Source organism: Sinocyclocheilus anshuiensis, unplaced genomic scaffold, assembly GCF_001515605.1.
Source record: "Sinocyclocheilus anshuiensis isolate Anshui unplaced genomic scaffold, SAMN03320099.WGS_v1.1 scaffold419, whole genome shotgun sequence".
Taxonomy (NCBI): domain Eukaryota; kingdom Metazoa; phylum Chordata; class Actinopteri; order Cypriniformes; family Cyprinidae; genus Sinocyclocheilus; species Sinocyclocheilus anshuiensis.
In genome coordinates this window covers 690,832-701,908 of record NW_015548228.1, presented here as the reverse complement: position 1 = coordinate 701,908, position 11,077 = coordinate 690,832, and the positions used below count along the sequence as shown (strand labels likewise).

The 11,077-nt window shown below is 36.4% G+C and overlaps 2 protein-coding genes across 3 annotated transcripts in view; one reads left to right on the top strand and one right to left on the bottom strand.

Moving 5' to 3' along the window:
- Window positions 1–6,924, bottom strand: part of LOC107654505 (pyridoxal-dependent decarboxylase domain-containing protein 1) — a 19,794-nt gene extending 12,870 nt beyond the window's left edge. Inside the window, exons 1-7 of one of the 2 annotated variants that reach the window (XM_016441589.1) lie at window positions 6,656–6,924; window positions 5,793–5,866; window positions 5,581–5,649; window positions 5,329–5,400; window positions 4,010–4,159; window positions 1,964–2,153; window positions 1,746–1,814 (exon numbers count right to left, since the gene is read on the bottom strand). In XM_016441589.1, the coding sequence (XP_016297075.1) occupies window positions 1,746–1,814; window positions 1,964–2,153; window positions 4,010–4,159; window positions 5,329–5,400; window positions 5,581–5,649; window positions 5,793–5,866; window positions 6,656–6,676 (645 nt within the window). In that variant the 5' untranslated portion in view covers window positions 6,677–6,924. The remainder of the gene's footprint in view (window positions 1–1,745; window positions 1,815–1,963; window positions 2,154–4,009; window positions 4,160–5,328; window positions 5,401–5,580; window positions 5,650–5,792; window positions 5,867–6,655) is intronic. The other variant, XM_016441590.1, reaches the window with a different exon arrangement.
- An 899-nt stretch (window positions 6,925–7,823) lies between these two features.
- On the top strand, window positions 7,824–10,807 carry LOC107654467 (mpv17-like protein). The gene is made up of 4 exons (XM_016441536.1): window positions 7,824–8,612; window positions 8,690–8,760; window positions 9,728–9,757; window positions 9,913–10,807. Exons 1-4 carry the CDS (start codon window positions 8,228–8,230, stop codon window positions 10,096–10,098), a joined length of 672 nt encoding a protein of 223 aa, XP_016297022.1. The 5' UTR covers window positions 7,824–8,227; the 3' UTR covers window positions 10,099–10,807.
- The last annotated feature ends 270 nt before the right edge of the window (window positions 10,808–11,077 follow it).

The following is an 11,077-nucleotide window of genomic DNA, read 5'->3' as shown; positions in this document are numbered from 1 at the left end:
CATCTGCAGATATGGCCTTGTTTAGGGATCTGTGCCTTTGTGCATGCGGACATCTGACTGCTAAGTAGTGATTGTGTTTTTCAGCAATAGTGTGCACCCTTAATTTACAGAGAAAAGAAGGTCAGGGAAAAATCTGTAGATGGAAAAATCTCCATACAAATTCTTTGTGCAGTTTTCTTTTTTTCTACTTGTTACTTTGCACTTTTTGTTAGAAAATGTTTATTTACTATTTATTCAGGTTTTTTAAGGTATCTAATATTTTGACACTTCATTTCCATCTAAATATTCTTAAAAATTAAAAGTTTGTTGTAATTTGGAAGTGTGTAGGCCTTCTTGCATTATTATGCTGTTTCATTATGATTATATATTCAGTGGCATAAAATGGTGTTTAAAATGACAATAATATCGCTTATCGCAATTATTTCTGGGGCAATATATCGCACAACAAAAAGTTGTTATCGTGACAGACCTACTGAAAAGAATTAGCACGGCTTTAAAAAAATATATTAAGTAGCATAACTGTTTTTACCTTTGATAACAATTGTTTGAGCAGCAACCTAACATATTTATTTATTTATTGAATTTTTTTAACACCATCATGTCAGCAGCAAGGTTATCTGCATGGTGAAAACTCAATAAATAACAAAAGTCATACAATTAACAAGACGCTATATAAGACATTTAAGGTTAATACTACACAAATTCTAAAATACACTTAGGTGATACTTTTTAAAATATATCAGTTAGGCTCAAACCAATTTCCAAATACAAATGTTGACTATTTACCTTAAAAACAGTCAAATCAGCATATTAGAATGATTTCTGAAGGATCATGTGACACTAGCCGGGTTTCCATCCAAAGCTGCGAATTTAACTTATGCACAAAATTGAAATATCATATAAAATATTTGCCAATAAGCACCGTTTCCATCCAACGAGTCAAAGAGAACAAAATCGTCACTTCCTGGTAAACCGGCACTATATATCACTAAGAAAAGTAGGAGAAGCCACTGAATATAATAATTTTCATATACTGTATAATAAAATAAATTACTTGCACCTCGAGCGAGCGAGCAGACAAAACAAAATAAATGTGGTCATTGCTTTCGGAGGTGGATGCCTGCTGTTTGGGAACGCAGTCGTGTAACAGTTCTGGGAGGCAATTATACAGAAATACTTTGATGACAGAATTTGCTCGGGCATTTCAAAATGACCATAAAAACATTTCAGATGCTGTTGAACAAGATCGGTCCGCTGGTTAGTCAGGTTTTGTCGTCCCATAGCGCAAAGTCACATTACTTTTTTGATGCGCATGGAGAAATTTACTCGGCAAATGTGTTTCCATCTTCCATTATTTGCAATAACACTTTTTCGCACAAGCCGAAAACCACCTCAAGCGAGCGTAAAAGCTTTTTTGCAAATTAAAGGATTTTTATTTGAAATTTGGCATTTCCATCACTCATTTCTGATGTGATACTTCAAAATGCGCATAGAAACAGGGTGATGGAAACATAGCTACTGAAGACTAAAATAATGGCTGCTGGAAATTCAGCTTTGCAATCATAGGACTCAATTACATTTTAAAATATATTAAAATAGTTCATTTAAATTGCAATATATTTACCAATATCACTATTTTTACTGTGTTTTTGGTCAAATAAATGCAGCCTTGGTGAACCCAAGAAAAATCCCTTTTAAAAACATAAATAAATTCTAAACTTATCTACCAAAAGACAACTTCCTACCATTCGGTGCAACGAGCCAAACATGGTGTTACAGGGCACAATACAAAGACTTGACAGAGGCAGTCCCAGCTGAAAAACAAACACACAAAAAGTTGTCTTATCAAAGTAAGCAGTATCCACTACACATAAACACACACACAATTTTTTGATATAGTGAGGTAATGTGAAACATTTCAGATCCTGCAGCACTGATGTGTGACGTGGAGGTGACATTGTACCTGGCTGCAGAGATGTTGTCCCAGGCCAGGTCTGCATGCAGCACTTTGGTAAATCACAGGATGTTTAGAGCTGAGCAATGTAAAGCCCTCTGTAGCGTAGTCCTCATAATGAGTATTAATAGCTAGCCGACACGCCTTCACCAGCCCCTCACGGTCATCTTCATGATAATATGCTGAGCCATTTTCATATCTACGAAAAAGAATTAACTTTGAAATATCTTAAATGTAATCTTTAGCAAATCTCAAAATGGAGATCCATTTTTATTCTGTTCATTATAACGTTATGATGTCTAAATTTAGCAACATTTAAAATGATTGCTTTTAGTTTTTAGTGTTTTATTTAAATTTTTTGGAAAAATACTATAGAATTTTAATATTGGCCATTTATCGGTTATCGGACATTATATGAAAATAATTATTTGCTTATTGGTATCAGCCAAAATTAAAAAAATCAGTGCATCCTTAAAAAAATACCTGTAGAAAAAGTTAAATCATGTAGTAATTTGTAGGGATGCACGATATTATTGGACTGATATCGGATATCGATACTGATATCAATATATATCGATATTTTTTTCATATCGATATGAAAAATGATGCCGATATGTCTTGCCGATAAGAGGAATGTGTTAACTCACATGTGCTCAAGGTGTGCTAGCGATTAGATCACGTCAGCATTGTGGCTCATTCTTGAAGCAAAGTTTTGTCTGAATGATGATTAGATTGACTGTTTGGATCGCTGCATTTAATCTGTGAAAGCACTTACAGAATGACACGTTCGGTGTGTGATAGAGTGAACAGTAATAGCACGCAGCAGCCTACCCCAGGTCCTAACGCCCGTTCGGTAAGGAGTTTTAATCTTAAATCAGCACAGCCAGCGAAGGATCGAACGCAGCTGTTTTGAACAAGCGCACCTTTTTTAACAACCAAAAAGTGGCTGTTTCGTTGTCTGTTGAGGAAGTACAGATGTTCCTCTCGTTGATAGCAGAGGAGCGGATCCAGCGAGCTTGATGGGGTGACGCGGAATGAAAAAGTTTTTCAGGAGTCGCAGCAATAGAGGCGGCGCAACTATAACGACATGTGAATAATCCCGCCCACTCTAAAGCGGTACTGAACTGCAGTGGAAACGCAAACCAAGCCGTGCCGAGCCGAGTCGTACCACACGGTGGAAAAGCGCCATTAGACTGTGTTTCTGATTAAATACAGCAGTAATGAAAAATGAAACATGAAAAAAAAATCACAAACATGACACTTGTAAATTAAATAATTTTATATACAGTATACTGATTTATTCATTAATGTGTAATATGTTTTATTTTTTAAACAAATCATAAGCTCTAAAAGATTTTCAGAATTTGTACAACTCTTTTGCTTTAGACCATCTACAAATGTTAAATCTTAAAATAAAATGTTAGGGTTAACCTTGCATCTTTCTGGGCAAAAAAAAATGCAGGGATTGATATATAGTTTATTTATAGTTATTTTCAAAGCTTCAATGCACTGTCAAAAAACCTTCATTATTGTTTATTTAATTCTAACAAATAAGTTCTTGCTTAAAAACTAACCAAAATTTAAAATATTTTGCTTATAATTTCTGCACAGGAGAGACTTGGTGTTGTTTCCAAACAAAAGGAAATATATCGGTATCGGTATCATGAGTTGAAAAATTTCAGCAAAAATCCAATATCGTGCATCCCTAGTAATTTGCTTCAAAAAAATCATCTTATAAAATTGTAAAAGCACCTATTTAATATAATAGGTGCACACTGAAAAAACAGACTTGAGATAAAGATTCCCCTTGTCCACTTTTATTCAGCATTAAATCTGTCATGGTTCTAATGAAAAGCTCAGTGTTTTGCCGCCTAAGCTTTTCAAGTGAAGACACTGCCAATAAAATTTGCTGAGGTGAACCAAAGGTGGAGCCTATTAATAATGCTCTTACACACATCTCTATAAATAGCTTTAAATCACTTATAAGTGTTTGTATGACAGGGAGAAGAGAAACCCCCGAAACCACATGAGATCACTGTGAAAACTTGAGCATACCTGAAAAGCCTGCAGAGCCAGAGAGTGGTATCCGACAGGATGCGTGTGGTCAGCTTTCTCAATCTTTCTCGTTCCAGGACAGAAATATATGCAGCCAGACTGTGTCCCAATAGAGCCATGTGTCCCTGCTCTCCGACATACTGCATCCTGCTAAACAGACGTTCATTGTTTTATGACACACGCAGAGGGGTTTACACATGCTCTGAGTGCAATATAATGCAGCTGTTCGGTCTTGACATCAATTTGTAGACCAACCCTAAAGACTATTTCAGCATAGGTTTGGTTCATCAGTAAAATAAGGCCTACGGCATTACTCAGAGACTTTTATTTAAGAGTAGGGATGCACGATATATCGGCCACCATATCGGTATCGGCCGATAAATGCTCATTTTTTCTGTTATCGGTATCGGCCCGATAAGAAAATTTTGCCGATATCTTAAAGCCGATAAATAATGCATTATTTCCTTCAGAGACACTTCAGATGTGCTCTGTTCGTTTGCAGCCTTTTGTGCAATTTTACGTTGTATTATTGTGTTTATTTGATGTATATCTGATTTATCTAGTATAGAATGCGTTTGGTTAAGTTAAAAGAGCGCCTGAAAAAGTATATAAACATTTGGATATATATTTATCGGCCAACATATCGGTTATCGGCTTTCAAAAATAAAGAATTATCAGTTATCGTATCGGCCAAAATGTTAATATCGGTGCATCCCTATTTAAGAGACTTTTCCATTTTGTTCTACAAGTAATATATAACACAGACCTTATTTTACTAAAGTATTCTACGTATACCACCATTCAAAAGTTTGGGTCTGTAAGACTTTTTGTAAGAAGTTCTTGAAAGAAGTGTCTTATGCTCACCAGGCCTGCATTTATTTGACCAAATATACAGTGAAACCAGTAATATTGTGAAATATTACCAAAATTTAAAATAACTGCTTTCTATTGTAATATATTTTAAAATGTAATTTATAAGCTGAACATTACTCCAGTCTTCAGTGTCACATGATGATTACCTTCAGAAATCATTCTAATATGCTGATTTGCTGCTTAAGAAATATGTCAATGTTGAAAACAGATTAAGATTTTGTGGAAACTGTGATACTTTTCTTCAGGATTCTTTGATGAATAGAAAGTTCAAAAGAACAGCATTTACTTGAAATAGAAATCTTACAAATGCCTTTACCATCACTTTAATGCATCCTCGACCTTGTCGAATAAAAGTATTAAAATCGTTTTATTATAAACCTGTTCATAATTCTTAAGGGATTAATTTCTTGGCTTTAGGACGACAAACCGAGCATGCTGTGACCTACCGATGACCCTGCTTCTCATCTCCATGCATCAGGTTCTGGACAAGCTGGAGTATGCTGACAACATCCTGTCCACTGTCAGAAAAATATGGAAAAAGGAAAAGGCTAAGAAAGGCCTTCAAGTGTTTTATAGCTAATATGCGCTGACTTTAAACCCCACAAAATGTCTTAGAAATAAACAAAGTAGAGTTACACAGCAAGGCAAGAAACAGTGTAAATGTAAACTGTGATTTACAGTATTAGAGTCTCACTCACTCTCCTTGCAAGGGTCCTGGAAAGTCTTTCCAACTCAACTTTCTTCTTTCTTTGCCCTGTTCAGATTCCCTGAATACATCCCAACATCGTTATATGAGTTATATGTGAAACTAAACTATGGACATACGGTCAACATAACATAAAGATGGCTTAGTATTGCCATTTTAAATGCAATTACTGAAAATATTGTAATATGAAAGGTGAAGTCTCACAATTTTCCACTTTCCAAAATCTTCATGGCATCAGAGAGATGGTTTCCCATCTCAGCGAGTGTAGGGTCCATCATCTACAATTACACAGTAAATATATATGGTTATCCTTGAAGGGCACTGCACTGAAACGCTGGAGAACTGGCAAACTTGATGACAATGGCTGTATATCACATTACTTGTAACATCAAATAAAATGATTCCTCAGGCTTTAACAAAACTCATCATATTTCACCTGTAGGGCACTCTCGCTGACTATGAGAGGAGGAAACATTTAGGCCTCATTTAAGCACAAAATAAATAACACAAACACTATTTGCAGACTTGACAAACACTGTTCTATTTGTAAACTGTGCTAATTTGTGTAAGATGAGCCTCGCGGCGCTGTCTTAATTCTTGCTTTATCAGTTCTACACTTATAATTCCTGATATTCAGGATGTGGGGCGTGTTAAAGGCGAAAACCTGTCGGATGACAAGGCTCATTTCAGTACACTAGCACTCATCTGGTACGTCCACCTTGTCCAGACGAGGAAAAATTTTATGTCATGTCCTCGTGCGCATCCTGCTCTAATGCAACACTTCATTTTGCAACACAATTGATTTTTTGGATCCAACTTGCACATGACAGTGGTTTGCAGACCACCATCTATTAATGACACAAATTTTCACCGGCACTTTCACGTTTAAAGAAGACGGCGAGTATCAAGCTCTACGCACTAACAGCAAATACTCGATACAAATGATTCTAATGAATCCGGTAGAGCTCCGCATCATCCTCCCCATGGCAATGACAGTGAATAAGTTTCCTGCACTTTAATCAAATGAGCGAGTCCTTCAGGGAATGATACGCGCTGTTCTACATTACCTTCACAGGCGGCTTATCCATGCAATGTTGAAAACCCCGTCGCAGGGACTCTGCGTGTTCCCCGTGCGTCGTCGCGTGCTGTGTATTTTAGGGAAGCAAATCCAAGCACAAAAATCCACCTCGGGTACCCTCTCTCTTCGATATTTGTATAGTCAATTGAATTGCGTTACTTCCTGGTGTCATGCCGCTCCACGCTGGCAGCGCTGACGTAGCCTAAACATACGCCCCCTTTACAGTCTCGTGAGCTCCTCGCTTTACCCCATCAATGCAAAGACATGTAATAATGCAGTGAAGTGATGTGGAGTCCGAGCCGAATCGGGTCTTTCGAACAGGTCGTTGCAAAAAAATGAATAAATAGGTTCGAAAACACTTTTACGTCATCACGTGGTCTCTGACATCTCAAGTGTCAATCACATGCCTTTTATGATTAAATAAAAATAAGGTGTCCATGTTCGTTTGTTGTTGCCATGATTGAGCTCATAAAAACATAGTAGCCTAAATAAGAATAAAAATCTAAAAAATAAAAAATAATATATACAAAAATAAAAAATAATAATCTACACGAGTCATGACTTTGGTTGAAAAGTTTTTGCTTTTTATTTTATTATTCTATTAACCAAAACAAATCAGATTCGTGTGCTGATGAAACCGTCGCATAAACAAGTTGCAAACACATTTGAATAACTTTTATTTGTAGAATTGCTGTTATTCAAATATTTCATATCGTTTACTTTTTTTTTATTGCGAATCTGAAATGTTCGAAATAGACCTCCGATTCGTTTAGGCGATGTTTGATTTTTCGACATTGAAAAGATATACGATTCAAATCAACGATTCTTTCGCATTGCTAAAAACCCAGGAATATGCTTAGAACCAGAGGAATAGGACAAATAAAACAATATTTGGGGAAGTTTGCGCATATTAAATTGACGCATATTACGCTATGACCGTGAAGTTATAGAATGAGCTCATCTCAATGCCAAACAAACATGTCACATAACATTAGAGCATATAAAGATGAAATATGTTCAAATCGTGTAAGCATTAAAAGTCTCAGTAAACGTTGATCACACGAACATAAAAGCTAGTGCCTGGTCTTACTGAGTGTGTGGTCGATCTTTATTACATACAGATCAGATTTAGGCACGCCACCCGTGAAGGCGCAGGAGCTCGCGGGCAGATTAATGTGGGATTTGAGCACCTGACTAAAGTAACGGGAAACTGCTGATCACTGGATCAACGCGCGCTGGAACCTTTTCATTTAATTGCTAATGGATTAATGAAGCGTAATTCTTATTTTTGCCTTGCTGTCTCTTTTAAAGTCCGAGAAGATGGACTGAACTCTAGTACTCGATTGATCTGTGTTTTATTTGGCAGTGCTTTGTAATGATCTTCTGATGTTTAGAAACTGAAGGATGTTCACCAAGAGTCACAATGAGCTAATAATCTGTCATTAATTGTGCCTTTTAAAAATATTGAACCAGACTGGCTAGAAATAATCGAGTTTAATTGAACATTTAACTTGAAGAGCAAAAGGTCATATTTTATGAGCTTATATACGGCCGTCTGTCAATGTCAGGTCGCTGCAGTTTTGTTTCCTGTCCATCGACATCGTTTGCAAAGGTTACAGCAATTTCTGTTGTGTTGAACATGAGAAAATCTTTTTTCAAACGAGCAAAGGCATTGCCTTGGATAAGCAATGTGACTCTGTACGGATGCTTGTTCGCCGGTGGGGATTTCGTGCATCAGTGCATGATCGCGCAGAGAGAAGAAATGGACTGGAGGCACACGAGAAACGTGGCGATTGTGGCGCTGAGTTTTCATGGGAACTTCAATTACTCCTGGTTGCGAGCCTTAGAACATCGTTTCCCGGGAAGATCGGCCAGCATGATTTTCCGCAAACTGCTTTTGGACCAAACTTTTGCTTCACCTTTGGCGACCAGTGTCTTCTACACAGGTGATGTAGCCTAATGTCAGTCACAGTCTCATATAATACACTTGTTTGTTTAAACACTGAATTCATTGTCTTCACAGGTGTGAGTTTCTTGGAGGGCAAAGAGGACATATTTGCAGACTGGCGAGAAAAGTTTTTTAATACATATAAGGTAGGCCCTTGATGAACCACCAAAAAGAAGTCATCTTTTACCAGTTATAGCACATGAACAGCCTCCTTTACAGAGAATAATTTGCTGAAGTCTAAATCAGATATGTACAGTAGTTGAAAAAATCCCTCAGAGGTTCAAGTTTTGAACCTTTCTAGTCTTTCTGAACCTTTCGTGTCCTTCTAGAGGCAAGATTTTCTACTGATGTCAAGATCACGTCAAGATGATAAAAAGAAAAAGTTAAGCACATGCTATATAAGCATTATATATGTATTAGTGCTGTCAAACGATTTATTTGCGATTAATCGCATCCAAAATAAAAGTTTTTGTTTACATAATATATGTGTGTGTGGTGTGTATATTTATTATGCACGCATGCATGTATATATTTAAGAAAAATATGTTGAGTTTATACATTTAAAATATTTATATATAATATCAATTATATGAATATATTCATGTTTCAAGTATTATAGTTTTATTGAAAAACCAGGGGACCCCCAAGTATTTTTTTGGGTGTTATGGGGGAACCTTAATGCTTATGGGGGGCCCCCCTGCCCCCCTTCAGTTCGAACACTTATATATGTTTATAAATGTTAATCACCTTTTTCTTCCCATAAAAATGGGCGTGGCCATTTGTAAATTCTATGGGTCTGGCTTCCGGTCTCATCCGCATCCAGCTATTTTTAGCTGTACAAAAAAGTTAGTTTTGCTGCTTGATATTGAAAATTGGTGTGTCTTACCATATTATTTTAATGTATTATCTTAATTGTGAACACACTGATTTGTGGTGCAAACAGATTTACCGTTTACTGCACGTTGTTATTCTTCTCGTTAATTAACTGGAAGTCTCGCCCATAGGCATACTTCCGTGTTGAAGAAAAAGGTGAATACATTTATTATAAAATGAATGATATTGACAGCATCTATCTTTTATGGCTGACAGTCTAAATATATTTTTACATTTCAGACTGGACTGATGTACTGGCCATTCATGCAGGTAAGAACCACATTCTGTCACCACATAATATATAAACACAGATGAAAGTGCCATAAACATGTCTTCATCCTTTGCTTTGTCAATATTCTTAAATGGCATTGTTCATTTTTCACATCTAATCATATTTATGTTGATTAACTTGTATTTTCTTTCAGTTTCTGAATTTTGTTCTGATGCCTCTGTACATGAGGACAGCATTCATGGGCTGTTCAGCGTTCCTGTGGGCCACGTTCTTATGTTTCTCACGACAGAGTGGGGACGGCACGGCAGCAGTGGCCTTAGCTTGGATCATGGCCCCCAAAAAACGGCTTCTACCTCGCAGTACAGACGAGGAGAAATAGACACACAGTGGAGCACATAAACAACATTGTGCCTTTGCGGATGGACAGTTCTGTCCCACAATGGTACTGCATTGACGCTGTGTTGTGTTTATAAATCTTGTCGCTTATGATCTTATTAAGAGTGATATTAAATTAACATATTTGTGTGCTTTATATTTATGCTGAACAAGCCCATTTTACGTTATATAGTTTTATGTGATTCAATTGATTTATTACAGAAGGGAAATGCATTGTGTCTTTATGAATTTCATTGGGTGGGTTGGAGGGGCCTTGTGACATTTGTGCCCCAGGTTAGGTTGCCATTCAACCCAAATACCTTATTAATTTATTGAAATATTTAAAAATGGACATACTGTGCAGTGTTTTATCCAAATGTAACTGTCTTTCTAAAGACAAATAAAGATGCATTCACTCATAAGGTTTACATAACTTGCACATGTATTCTTAAGGGATGCAGTTTTAAAAAGATTTGTATCTTATTAAACTTGTAATAGAACAATATATTTATTGTGATTAAATATTGCAGAGTTTACACTATTTTAGATTAAGCAGTGTTCACTTTTTGTAGGTGAGTTGTACAGTTTCTTGTGGTGCTGTTTTTATGAAAGTGTATGTAAGAGGTGATGTGTTTAACCTCGCAGAATTGTGAAACGCGACAGCTTAATGTAGATTTTATGAGATATTGAGGGTGATGCTGGGTAACAGATAAACAGCTTTTCCGGTACTGATTGTCTGTTGGATTAGGCAGGATCACACCCTTGCTAATGTCTGGTGTGCGCTCAATGACCTCTGATAGCAGGACAGAAAAAAACTCTCTTAGCTATTGTGTACATTTATGTCATGACTTTAGCATATTAGTGTCAAAAATGCCTTTTTATTTTGTTTTTTAAATATGTTATTTTTAGACAAAAAGAATGATGAGAATAAACATCAGAACATGCTTCATTCGAAGTTGCCATAGATCAAATATTTGCCATTT